We start from the raw sequence: 21,349 nt of genomic DNA, 5'->3' as shown, positions 1-21,349 counted from the left end.
ATGGGGTGTTGGGACCATGAAGTGCAACAGCTGGGACCCAAGTACATTTTAATGGTACTGGATAGTTTGCTTGTGGGCAATCTGAGACCAGATGTAGCCCCCAAGATATCCTGACACAATGAATCCGTGGGCAGTTCTCCCAGGATCCTGCACAAATGGCTCCAAGTTGGAGCAAGAGACTTGAGACACATCTGAGTTATTTACCTGGAAATGTTCAAGTGGGATAGTGCCATGCCTGACTTTGTCTCCACATTGCACCTCCCGGCAACCCCCCCGCCAACCAGCCCACATCCATTTGTTAACATACTAGAACGTCTCAGCGAATAAAGATTTTCCTCCAATTCCAGCAGCTAGTGCTTTATTACTCATTGAATCCCCAAGGTGTGAAAACAGGCCATTCAACCCAATAAGCCTGCACCAACCCTCTGAAGAGCATACCACCCAGACTCATCCTATCCTATCCTATCCCTGCATTTCCCTTGGCCAATGCATCAAGCCTACACATCCCTGGACACCATGTGCAATTTACCGTGGCCAAATCCACCTTATCTGCACATCTTTTGCCTGTGGGAGGATACCACACAGACACGGGGAGAACTTGCAAACTCCACACAGGCAGTCACCCAAAGCTGGGATTGAACCTAGGTTCCTGGTGCTGTGAGGCAGCAGCGCTGACCACTGAGACTGTGCCATTGCTTTGGCAGGCATGGCTTTCATTGCGCCAATTCTCCCTGCTACACCCTCTAATGACATCACTTGACTCTATTTGGAGCCATTCCATCTTGAAAGATTGGCTGGAAATCAGCTTTAGGAAGTGAGGCTATGATTCTGATTGTAAGATTTGGACCAGCTAGCTGTATCTTTTTATATTCACTCAAGGAATGTTGACAATGCTGGTCAGGGCAGCATTTATTGCCCATCCTGAGTTACCTAAGGAGCAGTGCCCAGTCAACCATATTGCTGTGGGTCTGGTGTCATGTATAGATCAGACTGGTGGAAGGACAGCAGTTTCCTATGCTAAAGGACATTAGTGCGGTTTTCTAACTATTGACGATGGTTTCAGGGTCGTCATTAGACTCTTAATTCCAGATTTATTTTACTGAATTCAAATACCATGATCTGCTGTTGCAGGATCTGAACCAAAATCCCAGAACATTGCCTGGGTTGTCTAGTGATAATATTAGGCCATTGCATCCACTTCCTAAACTCTGGAATTTACTGCAAGAACTTCTCCTTCGACCGTGTTTCATCTAATATTTCCCTTGGTTCAATTCCAGTTTATTTTGTCAAGTGAATCCTGTCGCTGTGACTTACAATGTTTTATGATGTTAAAAGATCTGGTACATTGTCTTCAAGAAGCTGTTTTATACAAATTTAGCAATATCTCCTTTCAAGTAACCCTTTGTGCATCTTGTGATAAATTGCTGAAAATGTCTCTATCTTGGATACACTTAAGCTCACTTTCTCCTGATTCTGGGCAGTGTAAGGATACATTTTGTTGTTGCTCTGGGAACAGATGAGACATTGACCCTAGTTGATGTGGAGTTCCTTGGCTGCCTTGCAATGTTTTCATTTATTGCTACTCAAACAGCTTTCTAAACCTTAGTCTGCTCATTCCTCATCTGGAAATTATCCCCTTTTACTTACATCCTTACTGTGCTTCTGTGATTAGTAATCGCTTTGCCTGTTTTTGCTCAAATACTAATGTCGATCTCTTGAAAAACACGCTGTTCACCCTCCCTGACACCTGTAAAATTTAACTCGATGGACCCACCAATTTTGTGAACTGAAGCTTGGAGTGCAGGCTCAGTGGAGAAGGCTCAATACAATGGTCAATGCACAGCCCAAATAAACTGCAAATGCTGGGTTAATACGTCTGCACTGGTGCGGTGACTCCAATAGGAGGTCAGATTAATTGAGTTCCTTTATTAATTGTGCAAATTGCATTAACCCCAACCCTCCCTGTTCGCTGAGCTGGGTATTTGTAATTCTGATTTTTTAACTAAATATTGGGAAGCCTGATATTGTTGCTTCTAGTTCATGATACATGCTCTGTTCTCTAAATACAGTGGTGAGGTGATGGTGTCGTGGTTTTTTTTGCTAGCCTTTTGGTCCAGAGATCCAGGTAACTTTCTGAGGACCCGGGTTCAAATCCTGCCAACAGCAGATGATGGAATTTGAATTCAGTAAAAAAAAACTCCATATGAGTCTAATGATGACCATGAAACCTTGCTTATTGTCAGGAAAAAGAACCTTTCTGGTTCACTAAAGTCCTTGAGGGAAAGGAAACTGCCATCCTTACCCGGTCTGACCTTTGTGTGACTCCAGATCCACAGCAATGTGACTGATTCTTAACTGCCCTCTGGGTAATTAGAGATGGGCAAAAAATGCTGCCTGCCAGTGACACACCTGTGAATGAATATTTTTAAAATCACCAACCTCACAATCCCCATGGTTGAGACAGTGCCAAAGGATATTTACAGAGATAATGGGAACTGCAGATGCTGGAGAATCCAAGATAACAAAGTGTGGAGCTGGATGAACACAGCAGGCCAAGCAGCATCTCAGGAGCACAAAAGCTGACGTTTCGGGCCTCGACCCTTCATCAGAGAGTCTAGGCCCAAAACGTCAGCTTTTGTGCTCCTGAGATGCTGCTTGGCCTGCTGTGTTCATCCAGCTTCACACTTTGTTATCAAAGGATATTTACACTCTGTTTAAAAGAAAAGGACAGATTGCTCTTGGTGTTAGACTTAGTCCCAGGAATCATTAAGACTCCCAGTTCCATCACCATCATGGTGCTGAAACACTCATTAAGGACTTCATTACCTCCCGACCTAACTCTTCCAATGTATGCTTGGCTGGTCTACCTTCCAGGCTTCACACGCTTGGTCACCCAAACCCTTGGATTTAAAACATAGGCTGCAGAGTCCTCTTCATCCATCACCTCAAATGCACTGACCGACATTGGCTCCTGTTTACTTGGATTTTTGTTACTACTGGGAATTAGACAAACCCCTGAGTGACCATAACACTCTCTCATTCTACATAGCTATGGAGAAGGAGAGGATTAGGCAGAATGGGAGGATATTTAATTGGGGAAGAGGAAACTATGATGCGATTAGACACGAGTTAGGAAGCATGGACTGGGAGCAGTTGTTCCATGGTAAGGGAACTATAGACATGTGGAGATGGTTTAAGGAACAGTTGTTGGGAGTGATGAGTAAATATGTCCCTCTGAGACAGGCAAGACGGGGTAAGATAAAGGAACCTTGGATGACGAGAGCGGTGGAGCTTCTAGTGAAAAGGAAGAAGGTAGCTTACATAAGGTGGAGGAAGCTAGGGTCAAGTTCAGCTAGAGAGGATTACATGCAGGCAAGGAAGGAGCTCAAAAATGGTCTGAGGAGAGCCAGGAGGGGGCACGAGAAAGGCTTGGCAGAAGGAATCCGGGAAAACACAAAGGCATTTTACACTTACGTGAGGAATAAGAGAATGGTCAAAGAAAGAGTAGGGCCGATCAGGGATAGCATAGGGAACTTGTGTGTGGAGCCTGAGGAGGTAGGGGAAGCCCTAAATGAGTTTTTTGCTTCTGTCTTTACGAAAGAAACGACCTGTGTAGTGAATGAAACCTTTGAAGAGCAGGTGTGCATGCTGGAATGGATAGAGATAGAGGAAGCTGATGTACTGAAAATTTTGTCAAACATTAAGATTGACAAGTCGCCAGGCCCGGATCAGATTTGTCCTCGGCTGCTTTGGGAAGCGAGAAATGCAATTGCTTCGCCACTTGCGAAGATCTTTGCATCCTCGCTCTCCACTGGAGTCGTACCTGAGGACTGGAGAGAGGCAAATGTAATTCCTCTCTTCAAGAAAGGAAATAGGGAAATCCCCGGCAATTATAGACCGGTAAGTCTCACGTCTGTCGTCTGCAAGGTGTTAGAAAGGATTCTGAGGGATAAGATTTATGACCATCTGGAAGAGCATGGCTTGATCAAATACAGTCAACACGGCTTTGTGAGGGGTAGGTCATGCCTTACAAACCTTATCGAGTTTTTTGAGGATGTGACTAGTAAGGTTGATGAGGGTCAAGCTGTGGATGTGGTGTATATGGACTTCAGTAAGGCATTTGATAAGGTTCCCCATGGAAGGCTCATTCAGAAGGTCAGGAGGAATGGGATACAGGGGAACTTAGCTGCTTGGATACAGAATTGGCTGGCCAACAGAAGACAGCGAGTGGTAGTAGAAGGAAAATATTCTGCCTGGAAGTCAGTGGTGAGTGGGGTTCCACAGGGCTCTGTTCTTGGGCCTCTACTGTTTGTAATTTTTATTAATGACTTGGACAAGGGAATTGAAGGATGGGTCAGCAAGTTTGCAGACGACACAAAGGTCGGAGGTGTCGTTGACAGTGTAGAGGGCTGTTGTAGGCTGCAGCGGGACATTGACAGGATGCAGAGATGGGCTGAGAGGTGGCAGATGGAGTTCAACCTGGATAAATGCGAGGTGATGCATTTTGGAAGGTCGAATTTGAAAGCTGAGTACAGGATTAAGGATAGGATTCTTGGCAGCGTGGAGGAACAGAGGGATCTTGGTGTGCAGATACATAGATCCCTTAAAATGGCCACCCAAGTGGACAGGGTTGTTAAGAAAGCATATGGTGTTTTGGCTTTCATTAACAGGGGGATTGAGTTTAAGAGTCGTGAGATCTTGTTGCAGCTCTATAAAACTTTGGTTAGACCGCACTTGGAATACTGCGTCCAGTTCTGGGCGCCCTATTATAGGAAAGATGTGGATGCTTTGGAGAGGGTTCAGAGGAGGTTTACCAGGATGCTGCCTGGACTGGAGGGCTTATCTTATGAAGAGAGGTTGACTGAGCTCGGTCTCTTTTCATTGGAGAAAAGGAGGAGGAGAGGGGACCTAATTGAGGTATACAAGATAATGAGAGGCATAGATAGACTTGATAGCCAGAGACTATTTCCCAGGGCAGAAATGGCTAGCACGAGGGGTCATAGTTTTAAGCTGGTTGGTGGAAAGTATAGAGGGGATGTCAGAGGCAGGTTCTTTACGCAGAGAGTTGTGAGAGCATGGAATGCGTTGCCAGCAGCAGTTGTGGAAGCAAGGTCATTGGGGTCATTTAAGAGACTGCTGGACATGCATATGGTCACAGAAATTTGAGGGTGCATCCATGAGGATCAATGGTCGGCACAACATTGTGGGCTGAAGGGCCTGTTCTGTGCTGTACTGTTCTATGTTCTATGTTCTATGTAAACCCCTCTGATGGTTAAACTAAAACCCAAACCGCAATCTGTTATGATGGGAGAAGGGGCTTCCCTCTAACACCGTGCCCCCCCCCGCAACTCCCAGATCACCCAGAGAAGCTCACCTTTCTCTGCATAATCTGTTGAAAGTAGTTACAAGAAAGACAATCCCTGACCTCCACTTTACAAATAATAAGCAACAATTTATTTATTTAACCCCTAACAATGAAGAAATTAACAGAATTACTGACAAAACGACAACTCCCCCTTAGACTACTAACTACTCCCTAACTGGCCTAAATTCTACTGGAAATACTGCACCCAACTTTGCAACACCTCTCTCCCACTTAAGGAAAAAACCCATCTTTATGAAAATAGAGATAACAAGGTGTAGAGCTGTATGAACACAGCAAGCCAAGCAGCATCAGGGGTGCAGGAAAGCTGATATTTTGGGTCTAGAACTGAAGAAGGGTCTAGGCCCGAAGTGTCAGCCTTCCTGCTCCTCTGATGCTCCTTGGCCTGCTGTGTTCACCCAGCTCTACACCTTGTTATCTCAGATTCTCCAGCATCAGCAGTTCCTACTATCTCATCATGACAAAAAGATGGCCCCGCTTTTTTACTAAATTTTAACACTGTCACCACAAAATAAATAATTCATTACTCTAAAGGTGTACCTTTTATACTAATTCCAAATATATATAACATCGGATCATATTGGCTCTATCTTATCTGAACACTTTTTTAAACCTGCAATAACGCATCTGCAATAAATTTTTATGACTTGCAACATGTACAATCTGTAAATTAAAAGACTGCAACATAAAACTCCAATGGATTAGTCCCATATTTTTGTCCTTAAATCTTTCCAAACAATTAAGTGGACCGAGGTCTGTATACACAACCATCTCCAAAATATTGCTGGTAATATACACATTAAAAAGTTGTAAAGCCAGTACCAAACCAATAACACTTTTTCTCTGATGAGTTTTGAGTTTCCTTGAAAAGTAATCAATTGACCTTTAAATTCTGCCATCATCCTTCTGTGACAACACAGCTCCACCTCTTACATCGTTGGCATCGATAGCGGCTCTAAAGAGTTTAAAGCAATTTGGCGTGGCTAAAACTGGTGTGGTGGTTAACACAGCTTTTATATTCTCAAATGCCTCCCTGCATTGTTCTGTTCCTTGAAATTTCATGTTCTTTTTTACCAAATCCATCAGCAGTACACCACACTACGAAAGTTTGGTACAAGCTTCCCGTAGAATCTGCTCAGTCCCAAAGATCAAAGCATCTCTTTCTCCAAGGATGTTTCTCCAAGACTAGATTCCCTACAGTGTGAAAACAGGCCCTTCGGCCCAACAAGTCCACACCGCCCCTTGGAGCATCCCACCCAGACCCAGACCCCTATAACCCACACACTCCTGACCACTACGGGCAATTTAGCATGGCCAATCCATCTAACCTGCACATCTTGGACTGTGGGGGGAAACCGGAGCACCCGGAGGAAACCCACGCAGACACAGAGAGAATGTGCAAACTCCGCATAGACAGTTACCCAAGGCTGGAATTGAACCTGGGTCCCTGGTGCTGTGAGGCTGCAGTGCTAACCACTGAGCCACCGTGTCACCCCAGTCTTAGAAATTTCTGAATGGCCTTCGTCTTCACATTCCTTGCAGTCACCCTTCCAAGTCTGATGTTGTGCCCCAAGAATGTCACTTCTGCCTTTGGGAATTCAGTTTCCGCTAAATTTATAACCAGTTTTACCTCCTATAGTCTTTCAAAGCACTCTGTCAAATGCCCCATGTAATCTTTCAATGAATAGCTAAAGATCACTAAGTCATCCCTATAGGGGCAACACAATTATTCAATCCTGCTACAACTCAGTTCATAAATCTTTGAAATGTGGCTGATGTGTTTTTCATTCCAAAGGGCAATACTTTAAATTGATACAGCCCCATTTGGGGTTGCAAACGCAGAAACTTCCCTCACTGTCTCTGACCAATGTACTTGCCAGTAACCATGGAGTAAATCCAACTTTGTGATGTAAGTGGCTTGTCCAACATTTTCCACACAGTCCTCCAGCCTTGGAATTAGGAATGAATCAGATATGGTTACCGCATTGACCTTCTGATAATCTACACAGAACTGTCAAGTACCATCCGGCTTCGGAACCAACACGATCAGTGAACTCCATTCTCTTTAAGAGATAATGGGAACTGCAGATGCTGGAGATTCTAAGATAATGAAATGTGAGGCTGGATGAACACAGCAGGCCAAGCAGCATCTCAGGAGCACAAAAGCTGACGTTTCAGGCCTAGACCCTTCATCAGAGAGGGGGATGGGGAGAGGGAACTGGAATAAATAGGGAGAGAGGGGGAGGCGGACCGAAGATGGTGAGTAAAGAAGATAGGTGGAGAGAGTGTAGGTGGGGAGGTAGGGAGGGGATAGGTCAGTCCAGGGAAGACGGACAGGGCAAGGAGGTGGGATGAGGTTAGTAGGTAGATGGGGGTGCGGCTTGGGGTGGGAGGAAGGGATGGGTGAGAGGAAGAACCGGTTAGGGAGGCAGAGACAGGTTGGACTGGTTTTGGGATGCAGTGGGTGGGGGGGAAGAGCTGGGCTGGTTGTGTGGTGCAGTGGGGGGAGGGGACGAACTGGGCTGGTTTTGGGATGCAGTTGGGGAAGGGGAGATTTTGAAGCTGGTGAAGTCCACATTGATACCATTGGGCTACAGGGCCACCACCCAAGACATTTTTCCATCCCCACCCCTGTCTGCTTTCCGGAGAGACCACTCTCTCCGTGACTCCCTTGTTCGCTCCACACTGCCCTCCAACCCCACCACACCCGGCACCTTCCCCTGCAACCGCAGGAAATGCTACACATGCCCCCACACCTCCTCCCTCACCCCCATCCCAGGCCCCAAGATGACATTCCACATTAAGCAGAGGTTCACCTGCACATCTGCCAATGTGGTATACTGCATCCACTGTACCCGGTGTGGCTTCCTCTACATTGGGGAAACCAAGCGGAGGCTTGGGGACCGCTTTGCAGAACACCTCCGCTCAGTTCGCAACAAACAACTGCACCTCCCAGTCGCAAACCATTTCCACTCCCCCTCCCATTCTCTTGATGACATGTCCATCATGGGCCTCCTGCACTGCCACAATGATGCCACCCGAAGGTTGCAGGAACAGCAACTCATATTCCGCCTGGGAACCCTGCAGCCATATGGTATCAATGTGGACTTCACCAGTTTCAAAATCTCCCCTTCCCCTACTGCATCCCTAAACCAGCCCAGTTCATCCCCTCCCCCCACTGTACCACACAACCAGCCCAGCTCTTCGCCCCACCCACTGCATCCCAAAACCAGTCCAACCTGTCTCTGCCTCCCTAACCGGTTCTTCCTCTCACCCATCCCTTCCTCCCACCCCAAGCCGCACCCCCATCTACCTACTAACCTCATCCCACCTCCTTGACCTGTCCGTCTTCCCTGGACTGACCTATCCCCTTCCTACCTCCCCACCTATACTCTCTCCACCTATCTTCTTTACTCTCCATCTTCGGTCCGCCTCCCCCTCTCTCCCTATTTATTCCAGTTCCCTCTCCCCATCCCCCTCTCTGATGAAGGGTCCAGGCCCGAAACGTCAGCTTTTGTGCTCCTGAGATGCTGCTTGGCCTGCTGTGTTCATCCAGCCTCACATTTTATTACCTCCATTCTCTTTAACTTGGCTCAATGATGCCTTTTTGTAGAATTGCTTCCACGTCCTCTTGTGCCTTTGTGGCTTTGAGAGGATTAAGCCTATAGGAGTGTTGTTTTATTGGAACAGCATTCTCTACTTCAACCTCATGTATTATAGTATTAGTCCTCCACATCCTATTCCCACATATGTCCTCACATTTCTGCACAAGCCTTTCAAATGAATTCTCTGTTCCTCACTGTCCTATCCCATTCTCTAAAGACTTCCTCATTATTTGACTTAGTTTGAGACACATCAAATTCAAATAATTTAGATTCTGATGCCTCAGTCTGAAAGGCAGTAATGAATGCCTGTTTCTCTGGTTCCCTCTCCCTGTCATAGAAGGGTTGCAACATATTCACATGGCATTTCCGATAATGCTTTTTTTCTATCTGGCATCTTTACCAGATAGTTCATCTAACTAACTTCTCCTCAATCTGATAAGGACTACTAAACCTTGCATTAAAGGGATCTCCTACACTGGTAACAGCACCAATACTTTATCCCCATGGGCAAACATTTAATTTTAGATTTCTTATATGCTTCTTGCTTCGCTAGATGCTGTGCTACCTTTAGATGTTGTCCAGCTAATTCACCTACTCTGTTTAATCTTTCTCTCATCTCAGGTACATAATCCAACTCTGAGATCACTGACTTTGGACCCGTCAATCTTCCTTAATTAATTTTAAAGGCCTTCTTACTTTGTGTCCGAATATCAATTCAAATGGAGTAAAGTGGGTCAATTCAATTGAAGCATCTCTAATAGTAAATAATATAAATGGGATACCTTTATCCCAATCATTTGGGTAATTCTGGCAGTAAGCCCTCAGCATGGTCTTTAGGAGCTGATACCACCTGTCCAATGCTCCCCAGAATCAGGAAGGTTCTCACTTGATTTGAAGTATTTGATGCCTAAACTATGACCTACTTATATAATTACGCACTAAAATTAGACCCTAGGTCTGACTGAATCTCCCCAGGTAGTCTATAACGGGTAAAGAAAGCAAGCAGCTCTCCACAACCTTTCTTGCCTTGACTTTCCATAATAGAGTTGGCTCCAGAAATCTGGTCGGCACATCCGTTTTGGTTAGCAAACACTGGTTCTCAGTTTTGGTTTTAGGGACAGGACCTACACAATCAATTGTAACCCACGTAAAAAGTTCTTCAGATATGGGAATTGGCATCAAAGGCACTGCTTTTATCACTGCATGTGGCTTTCCAACCACATGACATGCGCGGCAGGCACAGCAAAATTCAACCCCATCTTTATGTAACCCAGGTCAATAAAAATGCTTCTGTACCTTAGCCCGAGTCTTCCTCACTCCAAGATGACCTCCTACAGGTAATTTGTATGCTAACCACAATACATACAAAGTACCCACAAAGCTCTCTGATGAAGGGTCTAGGTCCAAAACGTCAGCTTTTGTGTTCCTGAGATGCTGCTTGGCCTGCTGTGTTCATCTAGCTTCACACTTTGTTATCTTAGATTCTCCAGCGTCTGCAGTTCCCATTATCTTTACCCACAATACATCCTATCTGTATTCTACCAGAAATACAATCTGGTTAACTTCCACCCACGTCTCCTTTGCACTAACCTGCCGAGGTCTGCATTTCCACCTTAAGATTTTATCCTTAATGTAGTAGCATTCTGGAATACATTGATTCCTTTTCTGAGTAGGCTTTATGGTATAAATCCTTTATCGTCTCATCTTTTTGTTGTAATTCCATTCATCTTTCAGAACTGAACACCTCTGCCTGATCCTCTTCCTGCTTAGGTTCTTCCTTTACCATTTCAAACAGAATATCAGCTAACTGGACCTCAACTCCCTCGTCTTTTCCCTTCTTGCTTTAACTTATGGCTGCGGGATCTTGTCACCCCATGGTCTGGAAAAAATTCCAGCATATTTTCCTTTTAACTCCTCAGCTCCTTCATTTTCCTTCGGCTTCTCCACTACAAGGGATGTCACCCCCACTATTGACCCTACTGGGTCATTTCCAAGAACAAACTGTATTCCTGGAATTAACATTCTTTCAATGACTCCCACTGTCACTTTCCAAGTCTTGATTGGACCTTCAAACCTGATCTAATACACAGGAATGCTAAATTTCTCTCCATTTATTTTACAAATTATCACTCTCTCGGGCAACATTTCAGAAGAAGTACAAACACTTTCATCTTGATTATTAGTGACTGACCAGCTCCCGTATCTCTCAATGTTGTAACTTCTTTACCTTCTCCTTTTGTTCTTACTGAGTAAACCTCACCCACTGAGGTGAAGTCTTTGAAGAGATTGGGCACTATTTTATTATCCAGCCTGTGATGAGGATGTGCTCTTTCCTGCAGATCTTCAACTTCTCTTGAGATTTTCTTCACTATCTCAACTCGTGCCACTGGGTTAGCCTCTGTCACCAGGTCCTTCTTCCCAGTGCCCCTCTTAATCCACCAGCTCTGTGACTTTGTGTGTCCCACTCTATTACAGTGATAACGCCTGAGGTCTTTCACCTCTTTCTCAGCTTCTTGAGTTTCTTTTCATGTGGTTAAATAGTCCCAGTGTGAGAGACAGTAGGAACTGCAGATGCTGGAGAATCTGAGATAACAAGGTGTGGAGCTGGATGAACACAACGGGCCAAGCAGCATCAGAGGAACAGGAAAGCTGACATTTTGGGCCTAGACCCCTAGGCCCGAAACGTCAGTATTCCCAGTGTGATCTACTTTTTGTTTTGCATGGAAAAATCTCCCTCTTTTCCAATTTCTATCCCTCACAGAATGAAATTGCTGTTTGAAGCTATATTTCAATTTATGCTCTAGTACTTTTTCATCTGCCACCTCTGCTGCTCTTCTTACTTTGGTAACTTTCTGCTCCTCAATATAAATTATTCCCGTCCAGCAGAACAATCTCTCTAAGATCCTCACATGTATTTTCTGTCTTTAATGCTCTCACACATCTATCGAAGTTGCTTTGTTTAGTTCCTTCAAACTTGACATAACTCTGACTTAGTTCCTTCTTTATGTTTCTAACTGTTGTCTGTATGCTTCTGGTTCCAATCTGTGGGCACTCAAAATAGCCTGGCTCACTTCTTCGTATTCTCTTGGCACTTCCCCTGACAGCGCTGCAAACACATCACTAGCCCTACCTACCAGCTTGGTTTGAATTAACATCACCCACACAGTGTCTGGCCAGTTCATCCGCTTAGCCAATTTCTCACTGGGAGATGAAAAAGGCTTCCAGATCTTTTTCTTTGAATTTTGGTAATGTTTGGACATATTTATATATATTCATACCAGACTGCTGGCTACAATGAGTTTGCTCACCCTCACTTCTATCTTGTACTTTTCCTTCTTTCATGGGAAGTCATTTTGTTTCTAGTTCCAACTTCATCTTTTCCAACTCAGATATTATTTCCCTTTCTTTATCTTCTAACTCTAGTTGTCTCATTTACGATTTACTCTTTTTGAACATTTGACTATTCCCATGATATACCTAAGTGCTTGACCAACTCCATTACAATTTCAGCTTTCCTTTTATCCCTCGTTAAATCCAATCCAAGGTTGTTTGCAGATTCCAAAAAAATGTCCTTCCTTTGTCTTTCTAAACTTTCTTGGCAAATTTGGGAAGCATCTTCAAATCCTGGAACCTCTTTAGCAACACTAAGAGCCATTTCCCTCATTTTTAATTTAACCTACTACATGGAACCAAAATTAAGCAGATTATTCTCACCTAAGTTTAATGATCTAGGACACTCATCCCCAACTCTGTTTAAATCTGTCCAAATCTGTTCAGATCCTGGACTCAAACTGCCCAGGCCCTGGACTTGAGCCGCCAGTTTTTGTTACAGAGGGGGAATAGCCGAACCCCTCGATAATTAAACCAAAACGCAAGGCCCAATCTGTGACGACGGGAGTAGGATGTTCCCCTCTAATAATTGCCCCTGAAAAACCGAGAGAAGCTAACCTTGTAATCTGTTAAAAGTAGCGAAAAGAAATACAATCCCTGATTTCCACTTTACAAATAACAAAGAACAATTTATTTATTTAACTCTAACAATGAAGAAATTAACAGAATTACCAACTCCCCCTTAGACTACTAACTAGTCCTTAACTGGCCTAAATTCTACTGGAAATACTCCACCCAACTTTGTAACAATTTGAATATTTGCATCTTTTTTTAATCCCTCCAAGTCTTTTGTCCTTCCATATGTCTAAGCCCCTCCCTACCTTTTGAGATCTCTGCAATCTTTTAATTCTGGCCTTGTGCCCCTGGCTGTAACTGTTCCACTATTGGAGGATCTGTCTTCATGCATCTGAGTTCTGGGATCTTCACCTTCTTCCCAACACATCTCGCCATCTCTCTGGAGTCGTACTTATACAGCACAGAAATGAACCCTATGGTCCACTCGGCCATGCCGATCAGGTACCCTAAATTCATCTACTCCCATTTGCCAGCTTTTGGCCCATATCCCTCCAAACCCTTCCTATTCGTGTACCCATCCAGATGCCTTTTAAATGCTGTAACTGTTCCAGCCTCCACCACTTCCTCTGGCAGCTCATTCCATACACACACCACCCTCAGCGTGAATAAGCTGCCCCTTAGGTCCCTTATAAGAACATAGAACATAGAACAGTACAGGCCCTTCATCCCATGATGTTGTGCCAATCTATTATCCTACTAAGATGAAACTATCCTGCATACCCTACATTTTACTATCCTCCATCTGCCTATCCAAGAGTCACTTAAATGTCTCTAAAGTATCTGACTCCACTACCACCGCCAGCAGCGCGTTCCACTCTCTGTATGGAGAAAAAAATCATTCCTCTCTGACCTTAAAAGTATGCCCTCTCGTTTTAGACTCCCCTAACCTGGGGAACAGCTTGTAAAATAGGAATTACTACTCCAAGAAATTGAGGAAATCAGGTCCAACAGCAAAAAGTCCTCAAAAAAGGACTTACATCCATAATTTCTACTGTCCTCCATCTTGGATTACCCAGAATCCCCTTCGAGATGCTTCCAAACACCTACCACCTTTGAACAAAATTTTAGTCACCAGTCAATCCCTCCTAATGTTGCTAATTTTCTTTTGTGGTAGTTCCTGTGAAATATCTTGGGGCATTTTATTATGTTGAAGGAAGGGGCTGTTGTGCTTTAACAGCATTCTGAGCAGGTAGTTTGTGTGACGAACTCTGGGCTGAATTTTGAAAAACTGCTTTATTTTCACTGAACAAACAGTGGGTACAATTTTAACAAGTTGCTTTCACGTGAAGTGGTGGCTGAACTAGGAGATGATGCAGCAGCGTTTACAGTTACGGCTTCCTTCTGTTTCCTCTTCTGTTAGCCTGTCAGTTGAGGCTGTATCAGGCCCATTGTCAGAGCTGGCCTCTGCCCAGGGCTCAGTGGTGGCATCGGAGCTCCAGACAGGAGCCGGTACCCTGGTCTCCATCTCAGACAGGAGTCTCCCAACTTCCAGTATTAGTGCATCCAAGCTCAGCTCTCCAGAGCCTCCCTTCTCGCCGCTCGGCTCACTGGTGGGTCCAGAAGGGTCACCTGTCAACCCAGTATTGATCAGAAACTGGGGCTTTTCCAGTGGGAAAAGCAGTTGGAGCCGGCGAACCTGCCGGAGATCCCTGTGGAGCAGCTCCATGCAAGAAGCAAAGAGCATGCATTCCCGCTGTAATTCTGCTCGTTGCTCGGGCTTCAGGCTCTCACTGCTGCTTAGTAGAAAAGTCAACTTCGTCTCCGTCACTGCACACGAGAGAGAAAGAAACCCCAGTTATCAACTGATCTTTCAAACAAATGGCACACTGTCCGGAAGGAAGCATAATCCAGCCTACAATCACCCAGCGCAGAAAGTCACCAATTTCAACTGCTGAAATCTATGATCTTTTCAGGAATAGCACTTCCCCAACCTCACTGGGAACCGAAACAATGTGTTCTTATAGAGCACCTTTCACACAAAATTACAGCAAAAGAAGCCTCGGAAACTGAAGCAGTGGACCTCAGCACTGAGGAAACATTAACTCTGATTTCTCTTCACAGATGCTGCCAGGCCTACTGAGCCTTTCCAGCAACTTGTGTGTTTGCTTTCCAACTATACTTGGACTACCCTAATGAACCTTCTCTGAACTGCACCCAATGAAATGACATCTTTCCTTAAATAAGGGGAACTATAGTTGCTCACAGTACTCCAGATGTGGTCTTACCAGCACCTTATACAATCACAGTGAGATTTCAGTACTCTTATACTCCAACCCCCTAGAAATAAAGGCCCACATTCCATGAGTCATCCTGATTACCTGCTGTAGCTGTGTGCTAGCCTTCTATAATTCATGCACAAGTGCCCCAAGTTCCTTTGCGTTGCTGTTTTCTGCAGTTTTTCTCTATTTAAATAATATTCCGTTCTCTTGCTCTCCTTTCAAAAATGAACAGCTTCACATTTTCCTGCATGCTACTTCTTTTGCCAACTTTATGTCCCCTTCTATACACGGTCAGTGCCTCTCTGTAAAGCTCACTGTAACCCTCTCATAATTTACTTTTCCACCCATTTTTGTCTTGTCCACAAATCTGGCTACATTTCGTTCACTTCACTATATTGTAAACATTTGTGGACACAGCACTGATCCCTGTGGAACCCCAGCGGTTACAGGTATTCAAACTAAAATAGAGCCTCTTATCCTCTCTCATAGTTTCTTGCCCATCAGCCAATTCTCTATCCATGCCAATGTGCTACCTCTTATATTGTGATTAACCTTTTGTTTCGTACCATGGAAGTCCAAATACAACACATCTAGTGGTTCCCTTTATCCACTCTGGTTGAGATGTATTGAAAAATTCTGATAAATTAATCAGACCAAATTTCCCTTTCATGAAGCCATGCTAACTCTGCCTGATTAGATTATGATTTTCCAAATGTGCTGCTATCACTCCCTTAAGAATTGATTCCAACAATAAATGTTAGGCTGATCAACCTGAGGTTACCTGCTTCTTGCCTCCCTCCCTTTTTGGATCAGGGTGGCACATTAGCAGTCTTTTGATCCTCTGGTGTTTCTCCAGAATCCAAGGATTTTTGGAAAATTACAACCAATGCATCCACTATCTCTCCAGCTTCCTCTTTTAGGATCCCCGGATGCAAGCCATCAGGGACAGGGATTTATCTAACTTTAGTTCCATTAGTTTGTCTAATACTACTTCTTTTGAGCACTTAATTCCTCCTCTGTTCTTTGCATATCAATGGAATGTTTGATGTTTTATCCAGAGTTATGACAGTGGAAAATGAAAATATCTGTTAAACTCCTCTATCATTTCCTTGTTCCCTAAATCTGTCTCCCTCGATTCATTTTATAAGCAGACTATGTTCACTTTGACCTCTCTCTTCCTTTTCATATATTTAAAGGAGCTGATGCCAGCTTTATATCACTCACTAGTTTGCCGTCCTAATTTTATTCTCTCTCTCCTTATGACCATCTGAGTCACCGTGTTCTGGATTCAAGATTCAGGCCTATGATGGACTTCTGCCTTCTTACATGCTTTTCCTTTCAATCCCCTTGGACATCCATTGCTGGTTTGTTCTTCTCTTAGAATCTTTCCTCCTTACTAGGATGTATTTTTGCTAAGATTCATGAATTACCTCCTCAAATGTCTGCCACTGCTTACTTACTGTCATTCCTGCTAATCTATCATCCGGTTCACTTTAGCTAACTCCATCCTCCTTTCATCGTATTTAAGTTAAACACAATTGTTTCTCACTCTCAAACTGAATATTAAACTCTATCACGTTATGATCACTACTTCCTGGAGGATCTTTTACTCTGAGGTTGTTTATTAAATCTATCTCATTGCCCATTACCAGATCCGAGATAGCCTGGCTGACTTCATGGGATACTATCCCTAATTTATTCTGTGAATGTATGGCTATGACTACTCTTTCCAATTTGATTAACCCAATCAACATGAAGATTAAAGTCAGCCATAATTATTGCTCTATTCTTTTTAATACTCCTTCTATTGATGATTTATACCCTTTTTCACAGATGGGCTGGGGTGTTCTGTCCACTCCTCCTACCAATGGCTTTTCTCTCTTGCTGTTTTGTAGCTCTACCCAACTGGCTTCTACATCATCTGAGCCTAGATCATCTATCGCAATATTTTCATTTCATTTCTCACTAATAGTGCTGCCTCACCACCTCTTCCATTCCTCCTGTCCCTCTGAAAGGTCAAATGTTCCTGAATGTTAAGCTCCCCACTTCTGATCTCCCTGTAACCGTACCTTTGTCATGGCTATCTGATCATATCCATTTACCTCCATTTGTGCTGCCAGTTCACCTATTTTATTCCGGATGCTCCATGCATTAAGGTAAAAAGCTTTTAGGCTTGGCTTTTGGCCACTTTTAATCATCCTAACTTTTCTTTGTCACTGGCTCTTTCTCTTTTGGCTCAGCCTGTATCCCCCTGGCAGTTCTGTTCGCCCAAGGAAACCCTCACACATCATTTCCTATACCAGCACATTGTTGGCTAGAAAGCAGTTTAGGTTGTTTAAGGACTGTGAGCTTTGCATTTTCCTCTCCCTCCTCCAGCCATCTACTGAGCTTAATATGATAAGAAATCTCAACTGTTCCCTCCTGAACTAGGGTATGGTTGGTTCTCACACTCATGCACAATGAAATAAGCCACCTCTATCCGAGATAAATGCAGTGCGAAGCTGACACTTAAAATGAGGTCTTTAACTAAATCATTTCCTTTCCATGTAAAACTGAGGAGTCACAGGCGAGAGGTGAGGGACCAGAATCTCCCAGATCTCCCTTTCCTTACCTCCTGCACAATAATCTGGTGCCAATTGGAGGAGAACCCGAGATTGGTCAGCTTGCTTAGAAAGGACGCTGAAGTTGGCAAAGTTAGACGTTAGTTTTCCATTGAAACTCTCACCTGTGCTTTGCAGCTGGTAAAACTGCTCAGCACCAGACTGTCTTTTAATGAGGACTAGCTCCTCATTCATTCATTCATTTCCTAACTGAACCTGCCACCACCACTGCCAGGAAAGAGAGATTACAAACATGGTACTGTACGCCAGTCAGTGAGACTGTACCCCAGTCAGTGAGACTGTACCCCAGTCAGTGAGACGGTGACCCAGTCAGTGAGACTGTACCCCAGTCAGTGAGACGGTGACCCAGTCAGTGAGACTGTACCCCAGTCAGTGAAACGGTATCCCAGTCAGTGAGACTGTACCCCAGTCAGTGAGACTGTGTCCCAGTCAGTGAGACTATACCCATTGAGATACTGTAACTTTGAGATACTGTAACAACTAATACTAGACCCCAGCAGGAATCTGTGACCCAGTGAGAAAAGCTGTACCCCGATGAGGTATCGTACCCAGCAATGCTGTACCCCAGTGAACTCCTCACTCCCCTAGCGAACACTTCCCTCACTGCAGAAAGCACAGCAACACGAGCTAGTTTACAGGGTGAGTGAGTGGCATGGGATATATCTGCACAAAATAAAGGCATGGTAACAGTGAGCTGGGCCAAGTGATAACGCAGAACGGTGTAAACACATCTCACTGGAGCAGTCCCCAAGTTGCACTGATCCAACCAGAGCTCCCTCCACCAACCCACCCCCCACCCACACCCCCACCACACCCCACCCCCCACGGGTACCTGCACTGTGCTGGTGGGCCATGCTCCTGATATCCTGAAGCTTCTGTCGGAGCTGGCTGAGGTCACATGCTCCTCCCAGAGACAGCGCCAGCTCACGGTGAGACACACCAAGCGTGTTCAAGATTCCCTGAGTGCGCCGGCAGTCATTGAGCATCTCAGCCCCCCAGCCTGGCTCGCTGAGCTGGCACAGCAGGTAGGAACGCAGGCAGCTCAGGGTCTGCGAGGGGATGAGGGACAACCGAGAGCCACACACACTGCTCATCGCTCAGTCCCAGCACCTCTGCTCCCAGCTCACCAACACAGACCGTAGACGGAGAGGTGGCGGGGGGGGGGGTGCTCTTTGTGCCTCACGGAGTGCTCACCGTTCCCTGATAAACTTCTGGCACTGGCTGAGAGATGTAAAACACGCACAGGCCCTGCACAGGCACCGGTAAGGGAGGAGTGGCACTCTGGACTCGGGGAAACAGCCTGACCTTCTCCCAGCGGCTGGGGTTCAGAGTTTCGGAACAACTCTTTGAGGTGCTGAGCTCAGTGCTCCTGATGGGAAGACTGGCTGGCACTGGGCACTGACAGAGGCAGTAGTGCCTATCCTCTGCGGCACAGCCCGCACCTGGATACCAGCTGTTAGTGCAAAAACCTGAGGGTATGTTTGTAAATGAATCTGAAGGGGGAATTGTCATTAGTTGTTCCTGCCAGTAATGAAGGAGGCTGGAGATTTGAAAGCAGTCAGGAGTCTGGGTACAGCTTTGTGAGGTGTGTATTTGAAGGGCCGGTATAACTGGCTCACTGACATAACCGTGGAGCTTTGAGACATGTTCAGTGTTTGAAGTTGACAGTGACCGGAGTCAGTGTACATCTGTGCTGCCACAAGAGGGATAGTGAGCAGCTCTGTGGGTCCATCACACAGTGTTTACGAAGATCCCATCAAGTTACAGAGAGCGACCTATCTCTCCCAGTAAGAAAGCAGGCCATTTGGGCCTTCTAGGCTAGGGGAGAAGAGGAAGATTGCCTTTATTTGGAACCCCACACAATCTCAGCACATACCCCTTCCCAGCCAATAAAGCACCCTGAAACAGAGTCATTGGGATCGTGATGTGGGAAATGCAACAGGCAATTCTTCACAAGTCAATATCTCACGCACAGTTAGGAAATAAATGAACGGTATTCCACTTCTATCTCGGTTCAGGCATTAAACAAGTGGCCAGGGTATGGGACTGAAACTCAATTGCTCAGAGCCAGGAAACAGGGCCCTGATGTAGCTTTGTGTTAAACAGGTGACACCTCTGACAGCGTAAATGTCCCTCAGAATGATATGAGCTACCATTTAACACTCCAGCCTCTCTCCACATTAATATACAGAGTTCCCTCCACCCTCAGGAACACATCGTATCTCCATTAAAAGCAGCAAACTTTCACTGAGAGTATGATGTGGAGGTGCTGGTGTTGGACTGGGGCAGACAGGGTCAGAAGGCGCACGACACCAGGTTATGGTCCAACAGGTTTATTTGAAATCACAAGCTTTCGGAGCCTCTCTCCTTCAAGTGAAGACTCCACCTGGCAAAGGGGCAACTCTCTGAAAGCTTGTGATTTCAAATAAACCTGTTGGACTTTAACCTGATGTTCGTGTGACCTCCGACCTTACTGAGAGCAAAATTGTGAGAAATATAATAAAACCAACTGTAAAAGCTTCTTTTGGTTTGTGAACAAAGACAAATTTGGGTCCATTCCAGGCAGAGGCAGGAGTTTATTGTGGGAAATGGGGAATTGGCAGAGAAGTGAAATGATTATTTCGCGCCTGTCTTTACAGAAGAAGATACAGAAAGTCTTGTAATATTTAAAAGGCAAGGGACCAGTGAGAATGAAGGACTGGAACAAAATTAATAAGGCAAAAGGGCGGTAAATCCCCTGAACCTGATATTCTCAGTCCCAGAGATTTGAAAGAGGTGGCTTCAAACAAAGGGAATGGATGTTATCAATTCTGAAATGGCCCCTGCAGACTGGAATTTTGCCAGTCACCAAGCATTTATGAAAAGAAGGTATGGGAAAAGAGGGAACTGCAGACCTGCCAGCCTTACAGAGGCTCAATGCTAAATTTATTATAAAGGATGTGATAACTAGACATTAAGTATGATTTGAGCAGGCAGAACCATTAAGCATTAATGAAAGTGAAATCATCTATGACAAAGCAGTCATAGGGTGATTTTATTTATTCTTGCGACGTGGGTATTGCTAGCTGGGCACAGCAGTTCTTGCCCATCCCTAATTGCCCCTGGTGGTGAGCTGCCTTCACTGCAGTCCTCCTGCTGTGCGTCGACCCACAACGCCAGTAGGGAGGGAATTCCAGGATTTTGACCCAGGAACAGTGAAGGAACGGCAATATATTTCCAAGTCAGGGTGGTGAGTGGCTTGGAGGGGAACTTGGAGGGGGTGGTGCTCCCATGTATCTGCTGCTCTTGTCCTTCTCCATGGAAGTGGTCGTGGGTTTGGAAGGGGCTGCCTGAGGATCTTTGGTGAATTTCTGCAGTGCATCTTGTAGATAGTACACACTGCAGCTACCGAGTGTCGGTGGTGGAGGGAGTGGATGTTTGTGGATGTGGTGCTAATCAAGCGGCTGCTTTGTCCTGGATGGTGTTGAGCTTCTTGAGTGTTGTTGGAGCTGCACCCATCCAGGCAAGTGGGGAGTATTCCATCACACTCCTGACTTGTGCCTTGTAGATGGTGGG

General features: G+C 45.1%; 1 protein-coding gene across 1 annotated transcript in view; it reads right to left on the bottom strand.

Moving 5' to 3' along the window:
- Positions 1-14,254: 14,254 nt before the first annotated feature.
- The window catches only part of zgc:109913 (regulator of G-protein signaling 9-binding protein), a 16,529-nt gene continuing 9,434 nt past the window's right edge, over positions 14,255-21,349 (bottom strand). The window contains exons 3-5 of the mRNA XM_048550519.2: positions 18,989-19,247; positions 18,627-18,843; positions 14,255-14,721 (exon numbers count right to left, since the gene is read on the bottom strand). Coding sequence (XP_048406476.2) covers positions 14,255-14,721; positions 18,627-18,843; positions 18,989-19,247 — 943 coding nt within the window. The remainder of the gene's footprint in view (positions 14,722-18,626; positions 18,844-18,988; positions 19,248-21,349) is intronic.

The sequence above is a fragment of the Stegostoma tigrinum genome, chromosome 19 (genome assembly GCF_030684315.1).
Source record: "Stegostoma tigrinum isolate sSteTig4 chromosome 19, sSteTig4.hap1, whole genome shotgun sequence".
Lineage (NCBI taxonomy): Eukaryota > Metazoa > Chordata > Chondrichthyes > Orectolobiformes > Stegostomatidae > Stegostoma > Stegostoma tigrinum.
Note: the sequence above shows the minus strand (reverse complement) of the source record. Positions and strands in the feature narration are given on the sequence as shown.